At 38.4% G+C, this 21,309-nt stretch overlaps 1 protein-coding gene across 1 annotated transcript in view; it reads left to right on the top strand.

Annotated features, from left to right (window-relative positions):
- Positions 1-21,056, top strand: part of F7 (coagulation factor VII) — a 123,935-nt gene extending 102,879 nt beyond the window's left edge. Inside the window, exons 7-8 of the mRNA XM_053707773.1 lie at positions 1,602-1,722; positions 20,350-21,056. Of these exons, the coding sequence (XP_053563748.1) occupies positions 1,602-1,722; positions 20,350-20,906 (678 nt within the window). The 3' untranslated portion in view covers positions 20,907-21,056. The remainder of the gene's footprint in view (positions 1-1,601; positions 1,723-20,349) is intronic.
- Positions 21,057-21,309: the final 253 nt, after the last annotated feature.

The following is a 21,309-nucleotide window of genomic DNA, read 5'->3' as shown; positions in this document are numbered from 1 at the left end:
TTTTATTACAAAGACAATATACAATAGAACAATTTGATAACGCAATTAACTCTGAACAGCAACATAATAGATTTAATTCAAAATGGTTAGATTTTGTTAAACACTACAAAAACACCAATTTACAGAACCAGTTATTATCACCATTAGAGAATATAAGTTAAGATGCAAACCTCTTTTTTCCCCTTTTTTCCCCCTTTCTTTCCCCCTTTTGGGTTTTTTTTTTTTTTTTTTTTTTTTTTTCTTCCCCCCTCCTCTGCCCCCCCTAGAAAAATTTAAAAGCTAAAAACTTTTCCTTGAAGCCGGTCAGGATTTTGACAATTAATTTGTAGGTGGCTCCACCTTTCTCAATAATTTAAGGGTTGAAATTATTTAAAATTTACACTGGACTACCCGAACTTATCATTTATCACTGTAAAGACTTGTCTTTTTGTTTTTGTTTTTTTTTCTTGTATATCTTATCTGTATCTCTGTTCCATGTTTTCTGGTTCCAAATGACATAAGTGTACCATTGATTATGTAATTTTTTGTCTTTGCCTTTTCTTTCTTATTTCTGTATATTCTTTTTTTTGACCTTTAATAACAATAAAAACATTATATTAGAAATTCAACAACTCCCTATTAACAATCCTTACCATCTGTTTATACAATCAACATAAATAAATCTATGTGAGACAGATGAAAACATGATATCCAGGCATTGGTTCTGATTATAAGTAAAACCTATAGCAGATTGGATTTGGATTTGTCTCTTGAAGCTTACAGGGACTTGTTGCTTACATTTTGCTGACATTATATGACAGAGCAGTTAAACATGTTGAATTTTTTATTTTATTTTTTTGCAAGAAAAAAGGTTAAAAAAAGCAGTTTAAATTAAATTATTAAATTTAAAGTGAAACTAAAAGGAAGTACATGATTGTCTAGAACTGAGTACTCAAATGTAGCTGCTCACTGACTAATATAGATAATGCCCACAGAAAAAGTTGTTCAGTGCAGGAACATCCACTAAAAAGTTCTGTAATAGATATTAAAATGTTATTTCTCATATGGAACAGAGACAATTGTATCATGTTGCTTTAAGTGGTCGTAGAAAAAAATAAAATACTTCTGCTAAAAGGTAATTCAAGCTGGAGTACTTATATGTCAATCAATCATTATTTCTGTGATCCTTCTTTTTGGGGGTGCTGCCATATTTAAAGGTGTGTTGTATACACTCTGACGATATAGATATCTGAGTATAAAACAGAAAGAAATGTGCATCCCCACATCAAGGTAGCAAAACACTTTTAATAAAATAATACCGGTTAAAAACACTTACAAAAGTGTGATCATTGGTTCGTAGTAACATAAAATAGAGCCGCGGTCAGCTTAAGCTGTTTCCCTGGGTCCCGTTATGGATCACCTGGATTCAAACAGTCTGTAACAATACTTATTGTCAGAGTCTGGAACCGCTTGAACTTCTCTTTCCCTCTATGCGTTTCATTTGCCTCTGTGTAAACTTTGTCAAGAGTTACGAAACAGGAAGAGATCATCTTCTATTTTGTATAGTATTGCACTTAAAATGAACTGCTGACATGTATTTATTGTTATTTGTGTTTTTGCAGGCAATGCTGATCCAAGGAAACACCTTCATTTGTGGAGGGGTGTTAATTGCACCAAACTGGGTTGTCACTGCTGCTCATTGTTTAATCTCACTTTCTGCCCAACAGCTAACTGTGGTGCTTGGTAAGTATTAGTAAATAATATGGTGGATTCTGCAGCTGAAGGTTTATCATATCTGCATAGTTAACAATGTCATTTTTTGTTTGTAGGAGACGTGAATTCAGATCTCAACTGATGCAAACAAACCTCTCATTATTATTTTCATTTGTTTGAAAAGGCAAAATAAGTGGCCCCTAAACAAATGCAACACAAACATTTAGATGGATTGTTCTTGCAGTTAAAGGGAGATTAAACCCAATTTTTTGTTCTTTCATGATTCAGATAGAGCATTACATTTTAAGCAACTTTCTAATTTACTCCTATTATCGAATTTTCTTTGTTCACTTGCTATCTTTATTTAAAAAGCAGGAATGTGATGCATAGGAGCCGGCCCATTTTTGGTTGAGAACCTGGGTTATGCTTGCTTATTGGTGGCTAAATGTCAGCCACCAATAAGCAAGCGCTATCCAGGGAGCTGCACCTAAAATGGTCTGGCTGCCAAGATTTACATTCCTGCTTTTTAAATAAAGATAGCAAGAGAACAAAGAAAAAATGATAATAGGAGTAAATTAAAAAGTTGCTTAAAATGTCATACTCTATCTGAATCATGAAAGATGTGGGTTTAGTATCCCTTTTAGAGCAATTAGGCACAGATACAATATGTAGCAGAGTTAGCCTTGCTAAGTCAACAGGGTGCATTTCATGTTATGAGAATTAGAAATTGCTCAATTTTCAAAGCTAAATTACATCAAAATGGGGCAACATAAATAATGAAATTATATTTCAAAGTTGTGTCATTGGGGCCTATATATCAAGCTCCGAATGGAGCTTGATGCCCCGTGTTTCTGGCCAGCCTGAAAGACCGCTGCTCCATAACCGCCACAATTCAACCCGATCGAGTACAATCGGGTTGATTGACACCCCCTGCTGGTGGTAGTGTTAGGTTTTATTTAGGGGGGATTGGGTGGGTTTTAGAGAAGGGTTGGGTGTGTGGGTGCTGGGTTTTAATGTTGGGGGGGTATTGTACGTTTTTTTACAGGTAAAAGAGCTGATTACTTTGGGGCAATGCCCCGCAAAAGGCCCTTTTAATGGCTATTTGTAATTTAGTATAGGGTAGGGATTTTTTTTATTTTGGGGGGCTTTTTTATTTTATTAGGGGGGTTAGATTAGGTGTAATTAGTTTAATTTTTTTTTAATTATTTTATTATTTTCTGTAATTTAGTGTTTGTTTGTTTTTCGTACTTTATTTTATTTAATTTAATTGTAATTAATTGCAATTAATTTAGGTAATTTATTTAATTATAGTGTAGTGTTAGGTGTAATTGTAGCATAGGTTAGGTTTTATTTTACAGGTATATTTGTATTTATTTTAACTAGGAAGTTATTAAATAGTTAATAAGTATTTAATAACTATTGTACCTAGTTAAAATAAATACAAAGTTGCCTGTAAAATAAAAATAAATCCTAAGGTAGCTACAATGTAACTATTAGTTATATTGTAGCTAGCTTAGGGTTTATTTTATAGGTAAGTATTTAGTTTAAAAAAGGAATAATTTATTTAATGATAGGAATATTTATTTAGATGTATTTAAATTATATTTAAGTTAGGGGGGTGTTAGGGTTAGGGTTAGACTTAGATTTATGAGTTAATAACTTTATTATAGTGGCGGTGACATTGGGGGCGGCAGATTAGGGGTTAATAATTGTAGGTAGGTGTCAGCGACATTGGGGGCAGCAGATTAGGGGTTAATAAGTATAATGTAGGTGGCGGGTGTGTCCGGAGCGGCAGATTAGGGGTTAATAATATAATGCAGGTGTCGGTGATGTCGTGGGGGCGGCGGATTAGGGGTTAATAAATGTAAGATTAGGGGTGTTTAGACTCGGGGTTCAAGTTAGGGTGTTAGGTGTAGACATAAATGTGTTTCCCCATAGGAATCAATGGGGCTGCGTTAGGAGCTGAACGCTGCTTTTTTGCAGGTGTTTTCTTTTCAGCCGACTCTGCCCCATTGATTCCTATGGGGAAATCGTGCACGAGCACGTTTTGCCAGCTTACCGCTATCGTAAGCAGCGCTGGTATTGAGGTGAGATGTGGAGCTAAATTCTGCTCTACGCTCATTTTTTTGCAGCTAACGCCGGGTTTCTAAAGACTCATAATACCAGCGTTACTGTAGGTGAGTGGTAAGGAAAAACTGTGCGTTAGCACCGCACACCATTACCGACAAAAACTCGTAATCTAGCCGTTTGTGTTTCATATACCTTAAAATATCAGTTTCAATTTAAATAGGTTTTACTTAACATTTTGTTTATGATAAAAAAATACATATGTATGTTATATGGGGGTTACATTGTGCCTTTAAACACATAGTTAAAGTACGGCTCGGGTTCCAAGCGGAAACTGCTGGCCAACCAAAAAACAGTGGTAGTCATACAGCCTCAGCAGTGCTTATCAGATTAAAACAACACACTTTTTAATGATGACCATGACTAGTCTACAGAACCCTGCTGGTCCCCAGCGGACAGTGCGACTACCACTGCTGATTGGGTTACCAGTTTCTGCTCCAGACCAGAAGTGCTCTTCATGTCATTTTTCCACTATAATCTGCCTTTTATCTTCTTGCCTCGTTTGCTGTACTTAGAGATTTTTTTACAAGCTCATTCAAATCTAATTACAGATATATTGTATTTCCTATACCAACCCAACTAGCATGAGTGCTAATACCTAGTAGTTCAATTTCCAAATAATAACAGCACAAACCACATGGACTTGTATAGCATTACATTCATCTGCACCTATGAATGCTACTGGAATAAGAACTGATGACTTGTGCATGACTAATTACCAATTAAGGGAACATAAAACCCAAACATTTTCTTTCATGATTCAGATAGAGCATACAATTTTAAACAACTTATCAATTTTTTTTTAAATCTAATTTGCTTTGTTCTTGTATCCTTTGTTGAAAAGCATACATAGGTAGGCTCAGGAGCCACAGCTAGCTGCTGATTGTATCAATAATAAATACAAAGAGAATGAAGCAAAGTTGATCATAGAAATACATTGAAACATTTCTTAAAATTGTATGTACTATCTGAATCATTGGGTTTCATGTCCATTTAACATTGTTAGTTCTTACATATAATTTGTGAAGACCTTTGTATAGCACTTGATAAAGAGCTGCAATATAATTCCATGGAATGGAATGGTCAATCTCCTGACAATGCCTTGTATATTCCTCCTAACCATCAGCAACACCATACACTCTACCTTCTTTAGACCTATCCATAACATGAGGCACCATCTTCCCATCTTCCAGTAGAGATTGGCTCTGCTCTCTGCTTTACAGATACAGATTGTCATTCATTTAAGCTACACAAAATGTCACTCTGCCTTCCCAATGCTTCACTTTTTGATTTCCTTTAAAGACAAAACTTTCCTGATGATGATGAGGACATTCACCTGTAATGTCTGACACTGCCCTTCTACTCATCTATAATATATGGCACTGACCTTGGTTCCCACTATGTTCCTTGTTATACACCTACATTCCTCATAAGGCTTAGACTATGAAAATGTAGACCTATCATTTATGTTGCTGACCTCCTATAATACTCTATTACTGCCCTCCTACAAATATATAATGCCTGACAAGGCTCTGCCCTCATATTTCTTTATAACACTTGTCATGGTCTGTTAATCCTATATGTTTGGCACTGCCTTCTAATTCACCAATGTATGCATGTGCCTCTTTTTTTATCCTAAGATCTGACACTGCTGTTATATACCTCAATAATGTCTGGTACTGCCCTGCTATAATGCCTGGTCCTGCCCTGCTATAATGACTGGTACTGCCCTGCTAAAATGCCTGGTACTGCCCTCCTATAATGCCTGGTTGTCAGGGTACCAGGAATCAGACTGAGACATGAAGAGCAAAAATAATCACACCTTTATTAACAAAAAATAATAAAAAGTCCACAAGCCAGGAGTCAAAGCCAGAGCTGGTAGTCAGACGAGCCGAGTCAGGAGCCAAAGCGAGTAGTCAGACGAGCCGGGATCAGGAACTAGGAAAACAGCAGAGTCAGGAACAAGCCAGGGATCAGGAACCAGAAGGGACATCAGACAAGCCAGGTAATACACAGGAACTCACTGGAACACAGGAACTAACAAACAAGTCTGAGACAACGCAAGGGCAAAAGCATACTGAACAGAGGCCCTTTAAAATAATAAGTGTGACATCATAATGCTGGGACGGCAACCTGTCTCACACTGATGATGTTCACCAATTTGGTCATAAGAAGGCGCCAAGATGAGAGAGCTGCGTTACACACTCTGCATCAGATATCGACCTCAAGAACAAAAAGGCAGGACAGGGTTAGGATGAGCCAGAACTGGAGCGGCAGCATAGACAGTCTTAAGACTCTCAAAGGCCTTAATGGCAGTAGGTGACCAATGGAGTGGATCATTCTCTTTACGGGGTAATGTCTGTGATAGGTTTGACCAAGGAAGAAAAGTTTTTAATAAACTATCTATAGTAATTGGCAAAGCCCAAAAAATGTTGAATAGACCGAAGACCAACTGTGCGAGGCCACTGCAGAGCTGCAGACAACATGTCAGGATCCATGGAGAACCCTGCAACAGAGATTACATAACCTAGGAAGGTTATTTGAGTCTGATGGAACTCACATTTCTCAAGTTTACAAAACAGGCCGTTCTCATGTAGTCTCTGAAGTACCCGTGTGACATCAGAACGATGAGCCTCAAGTGTGGGTGAGTGTATGAGGATGTCATCTAAGTACACCACAACACACTGTTGCAACATATCTCGTAGGACATCATTAATAAATTCCTGGAAAACAGCAGGAGCATTACATAGGGCAAAGGACATTACAAGATATTCATAATGTCCGCTCCTGGTGTTAAATGCTGTTTTCCATTCGTGGCCTTCCTTGATCCTAACGAGATTGTACGCTCCTCTCAAATCAAGTTTAGAATAGACCGTAGCACCCTTGAGGCGGACAAAGAGTTCCGTAATAAGCTGAATAGGGTAAGCATTCTTATAAGACCCCTATATTCGATGCATGGTCTTAACTCGCCACCCTTTTTCTTCACAAAGAAGAAGCCAGACCCTGCAGGAGAGCAGGATTTGTGGATGATCCCCCATGACAGAGCATCGGCAACATACTGCTCCATAGCACAATTTTCCGCAACAGAGAGAAAACCCGGCCTGAGGAGGAATGGCTCCGGGTTGCAGGTCTATGGCACAATCGTAAGACTGGGGAGGAGGCACGCACCTTGTCAAAAACGTCTAGGAACTCTCGGTACTCCTTTGGTAATTGAGATACCGAAGAAGTGCACAAGGCTTTGACTGGATTCTGAAGACAAGTGGAAATACATTGCGAAGACCATGACAAAATTTTGGACCTGCGCCAGTCGAGACTGGGATTGTGCTTTTGGAGCCAGGGATAACCCAGAACAACCAGAAAATGCGGAGAGTTTATCACCTGGAAGGTTTCAAAATGGAGAGCCCCAACAGCCATGGAAATGGAGCGGTTTTGTGAGTAACCAATGTGGGCTGAAGGGGCCTGCCATCAATGGCCTCAATAGCAAGCGGAACAGACTGAGGCAATAAAGGAATGGAGTGCTTTGATACAAAAGCACTGTCAATGAAATAGCCTGCAGCACCAGAGTCAACAAGAGCCTGGATGACTATGGAGGAGTCCACCCAGGAAAAGATAACTGTGACCAAAGGTTTCTCCTTTAGCAGTTCCGTGGACGAGGATAAACCACCTAAGGTCTGCCCCTGACAGGACCTTAGGTGCGAGTATTTCCTGGTCGTGTAGGACAATACTTTAAAAGGTGACCCTGTAACCCACAATAGAGGCAGAGCCCCTCCCTCCTCCTAAAGGCCCTCTCCGCCGTGGAGATACAAATGAATCCCAACTGAATTGGCTCAGCAATACCTGATGACTCGGGACCAGGAGGCATAGGAGGAGAGGGAAGCATGGGTGGGAATGAACACGTAGGAGACAACGGAACAGGAGGATTCCGCAAGCGCTCCTTAAAAGAGGGCCTCTCTCTGAGTCTGATGTCAATTAGGATTAAAAAAGACACCAATGCCTCGAGATCCTCTAGTAAATCTCTGGCAGCAACTTCGTCTTTAATCACATTACAGAGCTCATGAAAGAAGACAGCAACAAGGGCTTCATTGTTCCAACCTACCTCTGCAGCAAGCATACGGAACTCAGTGGCATACTGAGCGACAGATCTCGTACCTTGCTGAAAGGAGGCCACAAATTCAGGGTAATTTGAAATCACTGGTTTATTAGTCTCCCACAAGGGATTTGCCTAAGCAAGAGCCGTGTCAGAAAATACAGAGATGAGAAATCCCACCTAAGCTCTGTGAGAGGGAAACGCCTGAGGTAACATCTCAAAATAAATGCACACCTGGTTCAAAAACCCTCTGCACTGATTAGGATCACCTCCATATCGCTGAGATAGAGGTGCAGAACCGGACATGCTCTTGGTAGGACTAGCAGAGGAAACAGGAGCAGCCATAACTTGTGGGACACTCTGATCCAAATGTGCAGTGCGAGTCAGAAGGGTTTGCAGGGCTAGTGCAAATTGATCCAAGCGGTGATCCTGTTCATCCATCCTGGAAATGATGGTGGGTAAAGGTGGATTATTAGCACCGTCAGGATTCATGGCTCTTGCGTAATGTCAGGGTACCAGGAATCAGACTGAGATGTGAAGTGCAAAAAATAATCACCCCTTTATTAATAACAAAAAATAATAAAAAGTCCACAAGCCAAATAACAAGCCAGGAGTCAAAGCCAGAGCTGTTCAGACAAGCCAAGTCAGGAGCCAAAGCGAGTAGTCAGACGAGCCTGGACCAGGAACTAGGAAAACAGCAAGTCAGGAGCAAGCCAGGGATCAGGAACCAGAAGGGACGTCAGACAAGCCAGGTAATACACAGGAACTGGAACACAGGGACTAACAACCAAGTCTGAGATAACGCAAGGGCAAAAGCATACTGAACAGAAACGCTTTAAAATAATAAGTGTGAGATCATAATCCTGGGACTGCAACCTGTCTCACACTGATGATGTTCACCAGTTTGGCCATAAGAGGGCGCCCAGATGAGAGAGCAGCGTTACACACTCCGCATCAGATTCAGTGAGAGAGGTAAGTAAAATGGCAATCAGCAGCAAATAGAAAACAAAGCACGGTGATACCCTGACATTGGTACTGCCCTGCTATAATGCCTGGTACTGCCCTGCTATAATGCCTGGTACTGCCATGCTGTAATGCCTGGTACTGCCCTGCTATAATGCCTGGTACTACCCTGCTATAATGCCTGGTGCTGAGATCCTATAATGCCTGGTGCTGACATCCTTTAATGCCTGGTACTGCCCTCCTATAATGCCTGGTACTGCACTGATATACTGCCTAGTATTGCCCTCCTATAATGCCTGGTAGTGCCCTGCTATAATGTCTGGTACTGCCCTTCTATAATGTCTGGTACTGCCCTCCTATAATGCCTGGTACTGCCCTTCTATAATGCCTGGTACTGCCCTCCTATAATGCCTGGTACTGCCCTCCTATAATGCCCAGTACTGCCCTGCTATAATGCCCGGTACTGCTCTGCTATAATGCCTGGTACTGCCCTCCTATAATGCCTGGTACTGCCCTGCTATAATGACTGGTAATGCCCTGCTATAATGCCTGGTACTGCCCTCCTACAATGCCTGGTACTGCCCTCCTATTTTGCTTGGTACTGCCCTCCTGCAATCTCTGGCACTTACCTTCCAGCTGCTTATAATTGTTGGTACTGACCTTTTCATCTATATGTATTTACCGTCCCATATAATGACTGGCATTGGCCATCTTCATCCTATAACCCCTTGTACAACACTCTCCATTTTAACTGTTAATGATAAGAGCGTAACCATAAAATAGTTTAACAATACTAACATCTAGTTTATGTTAAAGTATCTACATAACACATAAAGGGGCATATTATGAGAAGTAAGCTTTTTGCACGCATAAGGATTGCTCGTATTATGAGTTGAAAGTAAAACGTTTTCGCTTGCATGCTAACCTGATGCGTGCAAAAAGCTGAAGTTTAAATATTGTGATTGCATTAACGTATGAAGCAAAAACAGTGGAAAAGAAACCTAACACTCTACTCACGCGCAAACACAATGACATTCTCAAGTGCGCCAACTTAACATGAAAATATGAATATTTCACATTCCAATGTTCTATTTATTCATAAATACATAATTCTACATACAGTATATCTGATGGTATTTTGGTACACTATATATCTATAAAAGTTATTAAATATAAATATAGCATAAATATGTTTTCATCTTGGCTGCAAAGTGCTCCACTGCACTTATATATACTGTATGTATGTGTATATATATATATATATATATATATATATATATGTATATGTGTGTATATATATATATATATATATATATATATATGTATGTGTGTGTATATATATATATATATATATATATATATATGTATGTGTGTGTATATATATATATATATATATATATATATATATTTTTAGAGAAGAAACAATGATGGCACTACCAGTGTTGTTTACTTAGCTTGTGTATATTATCAAATCGTCTGTGCGAATATAATATAATATTTCAATGGAAAAGAGGTGCTGTACACTGAGAAATGAATGAGCAGAGAGAATCAAGGGAAATGCACATGTAAAGTGTGTACATTATTAGCACTCACAACACTTATGGTTATACCTTTATTATTTAGGTGGACAAAAATGATCAATCCCCAAGAAAAGGGGGTAAAACATAACTTTTAATAAATACAGATAAAATTAAATAATTAAAAACACAAAGTGGTTATAAAGGTGCATTATTGATAAGTAAAGTAGCCATGAAAGTAACCTTATATACCAGAGGAGTACTTAAACAGAATGGTTTGTTGATGTGACCACCAGTAAGCCATATATCACAGTTGGTTTGAGATAATATGGTGTCACTTATATGTATTTTATTCAATTGTCAGGTGGAAAAATAGGATATTGGGGGGAGAAAAGAGAGCAAAAATTAAAACAAATCTATTCTAGTAAGTTCCAGAGAGATTTAGGGGAAAGAGTGTGGGGAAATGATCTCCTCTCTCGTATTTAAGCTCTCAGGTACTTATATCCAATAGTTTTCAACCTTAAAAAAGATAGTCTGAAAAAAGAAACACAGAGGCGCCCAATGGCCTAATACCACAATACCAGGGGACAAGCAAAATATGTAAGACTAATACTCACAAACGAATAGCACCAAAAAGTGCAAGGAAGCAGACTGGAACCTCACAGTTGCCCAGCAAACTGAACAGACGCAGAGATAATTCTGTAGTACTTCTTCACCAGTGAGGTCCTCCTGGTTCCTAAAGGGGAGGATATAGAGCCAAGTGATTAGACAGTTCATTTATGAGAATGAAATAAGCAGCGTTTTTCTGGGTGTTAATGTCACCTTTATTCATAGATAGAAATTAAGTGTGATAGTATATTTGCTCTAAACATTTATATCTGGCATAAATCAGCCTAATAGAGCAACTAATCACAGTCAGTAAAAGGACAGATGGAGCTGTACTGTTTTTGTGAGTCTGTAGTTAATCCCGTTATACAAATCGGGTAGGTGGTGTATTTTCCCAGTATTAATATCGCCTGTATTTGCTTGTAAATATCAAGTATGATAGTATAGGACTACATAGCCTGCTACTCATAAGTGTAATTTGTGATTCACAGTAATGGATGGATAGGGTTATTACCGTAATTTTGAGGTACAGATTATACTAAGAACACAAAATAGTATCGGTCATGATAATGTGATCTCATAGGGTAAAGTGCACATGTAGCACCCATAGTTCAATACGTGACTCACACTTGGTAAATCAGGATATAGTAATTAAATATTGTGATATTAAGGGTATATAATAATAAATAGAGCCAAGTACTCAAAACAGGAACATACATATGGCATCAACAGTTCAATACAACACTCGCCATATTGATATTGTCACTGAATATTACGACTATATTTGTTCCGGTAAACTAAGCAGAATGCTCGGCACAACCAAAGGTGCAGGAAGCGACACAAATTGTTAGCCACAGAACAACTACTGGTAAAGGTAAATTAATATACGGCAAAAGGTAATAAGCACAGAATAACCACTTTTGCTAGTTAAAAATTAGGATTCAACATCCCCACTCCCCTGATATGTTTGGGCCGTAGGCTTTATCAAAGGTCCAGTAGTTGTTCTGTGTCTGATGATTTGTGTCACCTCCTGCCCCTTTGGTTGTGCCGAATATTCGGCTTAGTTTACCAGAACATATATAGCCATAATATTCAGTGACTATATCAATATGGAGAGTGTTGTATTGAACTGTTGATGCCATATGTATGTTCCCATTTCGAGTACTTGGCTCTATTTATTATTATATACCCGTAAAATCACAATATTTAATGACTATATCCTGATTTACCAAGTGGGAGTCACGTATTGAACTATGGGTGCTACATATGCGCCTTACCTTATGAGATATCATTTTCGTGACCGATACTGACTATTTTGTGTTCTTAGTATAATCTGTACCTCACAATTACGGTAATAACCCTATCCATTCATTACTGTGAATCACAAATTACACTTATGAGTAGCAGGCTATGTATTCCTATACTATCATACTTGATGTTTACAAGCAAATACAGGCGATATTAATACTGGGAAAATACACCACCCACCTAATTTATATGACGGGTTTAACTACACACTCACAAAAACAGTACAGTTCAATCTGTCCTTTTATTCACTGACTGTGATTAATTGCTCTATTAGGCTGATTTTCTGGGGGCCACATAAACAAACCATTCTATTTAAGTACTCCTCTGTTATATAAGGTTACTTTATTACATTTACGGCTACTTTACTTTCAATAATGCACCTTTATAACCACTTTGTGTTTTTAATTATTTAATTTTATCTCGGCTAGATTACGAGTTTTGCGTTATGGCTCATAATGCTGCTTTTTCACTACCGCTGCTATTACGAGTCTTGTAGGTATAGCTGTACACTTTTTTTGGCCGTAACGCAACGTAACTACCGCACCTTTCAAGATTAGGGTTTTGGGCACAGAAAAAGATCTAAATGCCCATCCAAATGCCCTTTTCAGGGCAATGGGGAGCTTAGGTTTTTTAGATAGGATTTTATTTGGGGGGTTTGGTTGTGTGGGTGGTGGGTTTTACTGTTGGGAGTTGTTTGTATTTTTTTTTACAGGTAAAAGAGCCGATTTCTTTGGGGCAATGTCCCGCAAAAGGCCCTTTTAAGAGCTGTTGGCAGTTTTGTTTAGGCTAGGGTTTTTTTATTTTGGGGGGGCTTTTTTATTTTAATAGGGCTATTAGATTAGGTGTAATTAGTTTAAATATTTGATCATTACTTTTTTATTTTGTGTAATTTAGTGTTTATTATTTGTTGTAATTTAGTTAATTGTATTTAATTAATGTAATTTATTTAATTTTAGTGTAATGTTAGGTGTTAGTGTAACTCAGGTTAGGTTTTATTTTACAGGTAAATTTGTATTTATTTTAACTAGATAGTTAGTAAATAGTTAATAACTATTTACTAACTATTCTACCTAGTTAAAATAAATACAAACTTAGCTGTGAAATAAAAATAAAACCTAACGCCTAGATTTAGAGTTTTGCGTTAGCCGTCCAAACCAGCGTTAGGAGGTCCTAACGCTGGTTTTTACCGCCCGCTGGTATTTGGAGTCAGTCATGAAAGGGTCTAACGCTCACTTTGCAGCCGCGACTTTTCCATACCGCAGATCCCCCTACGCCATTTGCGTAGCCTATCTTTTCAATGGGATCTTTCTAACGCCGGTATTTAGAGTCTTGGCTGAAGTGAGCGTTAGAAATCTAACGACAAAACTCCAGCCGCAGAAAAAAAACAGGAGTTAAGAGCTTTCTGGGCTAACGCCGGTTCATAAAGCTCTTAACTACTGTGCTCTAAAGTACACTAACACCCATAAACTACCTATGTACCCCTAAACCGAGGTCCCCCCCACATCGCCGCCACTCTATTAAATATTTTTAACCCCTAATCTGCTGACCACACACCGCCGCCACCTACGTTATCCCTATGAACCCCTAATCTGCTGCCCCTAACACCGCCTGCCCCTAATCTGCCGCCCCCAACGTCGCCTCTACCTACCTACACTTATTAACCCCTAATCTGCCGACCGGACCTCACCGCTACTATAATAAATGTATTAACCCCTAATCCGCCTCACTCCCGCCTCAATAACCCTATAATACATAGTATTAACCCCTAATCTGCCCTCCCTAGCATCGCCGACACCTAACTTCAAGTATTAACCCCTAATCTGCCGACCGGACCTCACCGCTACTCTAATAAATTTATTAACCCCTAAAGCTAAGTCCAACCCTAACCCTAACACCCCCTTAAGTTAAATATAATTTAAATCTAACAAAATAAATTAACTCTTATTAAATAAATTATTCCTATTTAAAGCTAAATACTTACCTGTAAAATAAACCCTAATATAGCTACAACATAAATTATAATTATATTGTAGCTATTTTAGGATTAATATTTATTTTACAGGCAACTTTGTATTTATTTTAACCAGGTACAATAGCTATTAAATAGTTAATAACTATTTAATAGCTACCTAGTTAAAATAATTACAAAATTACCTGTAAAATAAATCCTAACCTAAGTTACAATTAAACCTAACACTACACTATCAATAAATTAATTAAATAAAATACCTACAATTATCTACAATTAAACCTAACACTACACTATCAATAAATTAATTAAATACAATACCTACAAATAAATACAATTAAATAAACTAACTAAAGTACAAAAAATAAAAAAAGCTAAGTTACAAAAAATAAAAAAATAAGTTACAAACATTTTAAAAATATTACAACAATTTTAAGCTAATTACACCTAATCTAAGCCCCCTAATAAAATAACAAAGCCCCCCAAAATAAAAAAATGCCCTACCCTATTCTAAATTTAAAAAGTTCAAAGCTCTTTTACCTTACCAGCCCTTAAAAGGGCCTTTTGTGGGGCATGCCCCAAAGGAAACTGCTCTTTTGTCTGTAAAATAAAAATACAACCCCCCCAACATTAAAACCCGCCACCCACATACCCCTAATCTAACCCAAACCCCCCTTAAATAAACCTAACACTAAGCCCCTGAAGATCTTCCTACCTTGTCTTCACCATGCCAGGTATCACCGATCGCTCCAGGCTCCGAAATCTTCATCCAAGCCCAAGCGGGGGCTGGAGATGCATCATCCGGCTGAAGTCTTCTATCAAGCGGCGGCTGAAGAGGTCCAGAAGAGGAGATCCGGACCGGCAACCATCTTCTTCCAAGCGGCATCTTCTATCATCCGATGACAAGCGGCTCCATCTTGAAGACCTCTGGCGCGGATCCATCCTCTTCTTCCGACGTCCTAAGTCTGAATGAAGGTTCCTTTAAATGACGTCATCCAAGATAGCGTCCCTTGAATTCCGATTGGCTGATAGGATTCTATCAGCCAATCGGAATTAAGGTAGGGAAAATCTGTTCCGATCAGCCAATAGAATGCAAGCTCAATCTGATTGGCTGATCCAATCAGCCAATCGGATTGAACTTGAATCTGATTGGCTGATTCCATCAGCCAATCAGAATTTTCCTACCTTAATTCCGATTGGCTGATAGAATCCTATCAGCCAATCGGAATTCGAGGGACGCCATCTTGGATGACGTCCCTTAAAGGAACCTTCATTCAGTTTTAGGACGTCGGAAGAAGAGGATGGATCCGCGCTGGAGGTCTTCAAGATGGAGCCGCTCGTCATCGGATGGAAGAACAGAGAAGATGCGGCTTGGATGAAGATGTTTGCCGGTCCGGATCTACTCTTCTGTCCGGATAGGATGAAGACTTCTGCCCGAAGATGGAATTCTTCAGCCGCCGCTTGGATCAAGACTTCAGCCGGAGGATGGACGTCACTCTTCAGCCCCCGCTTGGGCTTGGATGAAGACTTCGGAGGCTCTTCTGGAACGATCAGTGAACCCGGTGTGGTGAAGACAAGGTAGGGAGATCTTCAGGGGCTTAGTGTTAGGTTTATTTAAGGGGGGTTTGGGTTAGATTAGGGGTATGTGGGTGGTGGGTTGTAATGTTGGGGGGGGTATTGTATGTTTTTTTTTTACAGGCAAAAGAGCTGAATTCTTTGGGGCTCGCCCCGCAAAGGGCCCTTTTAAGGGCTGGTAAGGTAAAAGAGCTTTTCTATTTTAATTTTAGAATAGGGTAGGGCATTTTTTTATTTTGGGGGTCTTTGTTATTTTATTAGGGGGCTTAGAGTAGGTGTAATTAGTTTAAAATTGTTGATATATTTTTCTAATGTTTGTAAATATTTTTTATTTTTTGTAACTTAGTTCTTTTTTATTTTTGTACTTTAGTTAGTTTATTTAATTGTATTTATTTGTAGGTATTGTATTTAATTTATTTATTGATAGTGTAGTGTTAGGTTTAATTGTAATTTAGGTTAGGATTTATTTTACAGGTAATTTTGTAATTTTTTTAACTAGGTAGCTATTAAATAGTTATTAACTATTTAATAGCTATTGTACCTGGTTAAAATAATTACAAAGTTGCCTGTAAAATAAATATTAATCCTAAAATAGATACAATATAATTATTTGTTATATTGTAGCTATATTGGGGTTTATTTTACAGGTACGTATTTAGCTTTAAATAGGAATAATTTATTTAATAAGAGTTAATTTATTTCGTTAGATTTAAATTATATTTAACTTAGGGGGGTGTTAGGGTTAAGGTTAGAGTTAGCTTTAGGGGTTAATAAATTTATTAGAGTAGCGGTGAGGTCCGGTCGGCAGATTAGGGGTTAATACTTGAAGTTAGGTGTCGGCGATGTTAGGGAGGGCAGATTAGGGGTTAATACTATTTATTATAGGGTTATTGAGGCGGGAGTGAGGCGGATTAGGGGTTAATAACTTTATTAGAGTAGCGGCGAGGTCCGGTCGGCAGATTAGGGGTTAATAAGTGTAGGTAGGTAGAGGCGACGTTGGGGGCGGCAGATTAGGGGTTAATAAATATAATATAGGGGTCGGCGGTGTTAGGGGCAGCAGATTAGGGGTTCATAGGGATAACGTAGGTTGCGGCGGTGTACGGAGCGGCAGATTAGGGGTTAAAAAATATATGCAGGGGTCAGCGATAGCGGGGGCAGCAGATTAGAGGTTAATAAGTGTAAGGTTAGGGGTGTTTAGACTCGGGGTACATGTTAGGGTGTTAGGTGCAGACTTAGAAACTGTTTCCCCATAGAAAACAATGGGGCTGCGTTAGGAGCTGAACGCTGCTTTTTTGCAGGTGTTAGGTTTTTTTTCAGCTCAAACTGCCCCATTGTTTCCTATGGGGGAATCGTGCACGTTTTTTAAGGTGGCCGCGTCCGTAAGCACCGCTGGTATCGAGAGTTGCAGTGGCGGTAAATTATGCTCTACGCTCCCTTTTTGGAGCCTAACGCAGCCCTTCTGTGAACTCTAAATACCAGCGGTATTTAAAAGGTGTGGGGGAAAAAAAGCACGCGTAGCTAACGCACCCCTTTGGCCGCAAAACTCTAAATCTAGCCGTAAGATAGCTACAATGTAACTATTAGTTATATTGTAGCTAGCTTAGTCTTTTTTTTACAGGTAAGTATTTAGTTTTAAATAGGAATTAGTTAGGTAATGATAGTAAGTTTTATTTAGATTTATTTTAATTATATTAAAGTTAGGGTTATACTTAGGGTTAGGTTTAGGGGTTAATATATTAAGTGATGTGGGAGGCCAGAGGTTTAGGGGTTAATAACTTTAGTATAGTGGTGGCGGCGACGTTGGGGCAGCAGATTAAGGGTTAATAAGTGTAATGTAGGTAGCGGCGATGTCGGGGGCAGCAGATTAGCGGTTAATAAGTGTAATGTAGGTAGCGGTGATGTCGGGGAAGGCAGATTAGGGGTGTTTAGATTCAGGGTTTATGTTAGGGTGTTAGGTTTAAACATAAATTTTCTTTCCCCATAGGAATCAATGGGGCTGCGTTACGGAGCTTTACGCTCCTTTATTGCAGGTGTTAGGCTTTTTTTTAGCCGGTTCTCCCTATTGATGTCTATGGGGAAATCGTGCACAAGCACGTAAAACCAGCTAAAAGCAGCGCTGGTATTTGTGTGCGGTATGGAGCTCAACGCAACCATATTGTCCACAAACGCAGGTTTTTGGAAAACCTGTATGAGCAGCGCTATTAAAGGTGAGCGGTGGAAATAACTTGCAAGTTATTACCGAGCCGCTCATAACACAAAACTCGTAATCTGGCCGTCTGTATTTATTAACAGTTATGTTTTACCCCCTTCTTTCGGGGATTGATAATTTTTGTCCACCTAAATAATAATGCTCTAACTATAAGTGTTGTGAGTGCTAATAATGTACACACTTTACAAGTACATTTCACTTAATTCTCTCTGCTCATATACTGTATGTATGTGTGTATATATATATATATATATATATGTATGTGTGTGTCTATATGTCTGGAAATACATATATACACATAAATATATCTGTACACAATATAAACATATATATATATATATATATATATATATATATATATATATATATATATACACAATTACATACATCTTTAGATATGTATATACAGGTGGCCCTCGTTTTACAACGGTTCAATTTACACCGTTTCAGAATAACAACCTTTTTTTCCAGTCATGTGACTGCTATTGAAAAGCATTGAGAAGCAGTGCATTTATTAAAATAGCCAGTAGGTGGAGCTGTCCACTTGTGTTGCAGCAAAGCCAAGCAAGCTGAAATGAATCAGTTTAACCAGACCTGAGCTATCGAGCAGATTTCAAAGGAACAAGATCTTCCTGTCTATAAATCAGTCCAGATTGAAATGCATAGAAATAACTGTTTGCAGAAAAATGCAAGTGAAGTCTGTGTTGTGTGATTATTTTATTAGGTTTATAATGCTGTTTAGCATTTAAAGTCTTCATTTCAAAGCTTTAAAAATACGTGTATTAGGTGTTACTTATGACAATTTTGAGAGGGTACTGGAACCTAACTCCCTCACTTCCCATTGACTTACATTATAAACTGGGTTTCAATTTACAACGGTTTCGATTTACAACCATTCCTTCTGGAACCTAACCCCGGCGTAAACTGAGGGCTACCTGTACTGTATATATGTATCTCTATGTTAAAGCCCTTTGCAGCCTTTTATTTCTAACACCTGAGACCTCATATCTTTGAGCCCTTATAACTTTTTTGTGCATTTTTTTTAAACATAATTTTATTGCATAGTTTTATTATGAGTGTAACTGTACTTTTAAATTTATTTTTGATGTGTTTTGTGACACTTTTTTTGTGGACATGCCAGACAGTAAACCAGAGTTCTGAGGTTGCGCCATCCCTTGTGCTCAAGCTATTACATTTACTTTCATCTTATAATACGAGCGCTACATCCAAAGCATTCAAACAGCCCCATTAAACCTAGCGCGCCACTCGTAATCTGGCTCAAAATGATTTGTATAATGTTATTGCTTTTACAGAGGAACGATTGTTAAAGAATTCCTTGTCATGCAGCTTATATATGGACTGGTCCTAAAGTCCGTGTACACTGGCCAAAATCCCCAGCCACTTGGATCCCCTCTCCCTCCCTCCTTCCCTGCCGCTCTCAACATTTTTTTTTCTGCAGTACAGCAGTCCCATCCCCCATGCCTGCTCGTGCCTCCCCCCCACACGCTTGCTCCTGCCCCTCCACTCTGCTGTCTGATCCTCACAACCTTTTGAAGTCTTGCGCAGTCGCTGACTGATCCTTCCTTACGGCCAGGCATGTTTGTCTTGCGCTGCAGTCTCTACTGCGTATGACTGTATCGGACAAACATACCTGACCTTTTATAATATAGGATGATTGTTTCATAATTGAAAATACTGGAACCTCGAGGAGAATGTCCCAGCTATGCTATCTTTTATCAGTTTTAAACAACTCATGCAATATGTTGTTTATTGTAAAGACAGCATTGATATATTGGTTCTCTGTTAAACTGCCAATTATTGGGTAGAGGTTATATTTTATAGGGCACAGTTCCACATGAACCTGAGGTTTGTCCTTTTATAGTATAGTTGAAATACACTGTCAGATAAAGTGTACACTTCGATTCCTTCTCATAAATTACCTTGATGCAGAAAACAAGTCAAAATACTGTTAGCAACATGTATCCATTTGTTAGTTGATCCCATTTTGTACGCTAGGAGTTTTGCTGAAAACAAGATACAACTTGAAAATTTAGCAAAGTACTACGTAGATGCAAAACCTATTTCGCAGCTGGTGTCAGGATAAAGACATTTGACTACAGGGTGCGATATCCTCTCTTACTAGTTAACGGTAGATGTTTTATCTTATTTTTCTTTTTGTTTTGAACCTAAACTCTTTAATAAAAACACAATATACTTGCATTTGTCTTTTTCTATCATTTTATTCTTTGGAATACAATTTTTACTATTTTTTTGTTTTTGTATTTTTGCTTTCCAGGTGAACACAGGATTGGTGAATCAGAAGGATCTGAGCAACGACGCAATGTGTCTAAAATCATAAGTCATGAAAACTATTTAGGAATAAGATCAAATAATGAAAACGACATCTCCATCCTCCAACTGGATTTTGCAGTTAATTATACTGACTATGTGGTTCCAATATGTTTACCAGAAAAGCAATTTGCCATTCGAGAACTTATTTCTATAAGGTACTCGACAGTAAGTGGATGGGGTCGTCTATTACACCTTGGGGCAACACCTGAAATTTTGCGAAGAGTGCAGCTACCTCGAGTGAAGACACAGGATTGTGTGGCAGAGACTAACATGAATATTTCTCAAAACATGTTTTGTGCAGGGTTCACTGATGGCACCAAGGACTCCTGTAAGGGTGACAGTGGAGGACCACATGCTACACAGTATAAACATACTTTTTACCTTACTGGCATTGTTAGCTGGGGAAAAGGATGTGCATCCAAAGGTACTTACGGTGTTTACACTAGGGTATCTAAATATATTGATTGGGTAGAGAGGAACATACAGGATAATCCTGTTTAAACTACGCAAACGCTGACTAATGTAGGGATTCTAGAATAGCTATAAAACATTTTACATCCCTATTTTAAGACATTTACAGACATTTTAACTCTTTGTAAGCCTTTTACGAGAGAATTTTTTTTTAGAAAAAATAAAACAAATTTACATCCACCTTTCAACTACCCTATGTCATGGGTATATATTTAAGTATAACATTTTAAATTAAGCGTGCCTTTGTGGAGTTTTATCCTGTTTTTGGTGTGACTTTGTCATGTCTAAATTAAAATAGCTGTTGTTTTTTTCTGAAGAATAAGTGTATGTACAAATTTGTAAAAAAAAAAATGTTTAATTGCAATTTACAGAGATGGCTGGGATAAGCATATGTCTATCCTACCAACTAGATACGTTTATACCTTTAGGAAAT

Source organism: Bombina bombina, chromosome 3 (genome assembly GCF_027579735.1).
Source record: "Bombina bombina isolate aBomBom1 chromosome 3, aBomBom1.pri, whole genome shotgun sequence".
NCBI lineage: Eukaryota > Metazoa > Chordata > Amphibia > Anura > Bombinatoridae > Bombina > Bombina bombina.
This window is presented reverse-complemented; position numbering and strand designations above follow the sequence as displayed.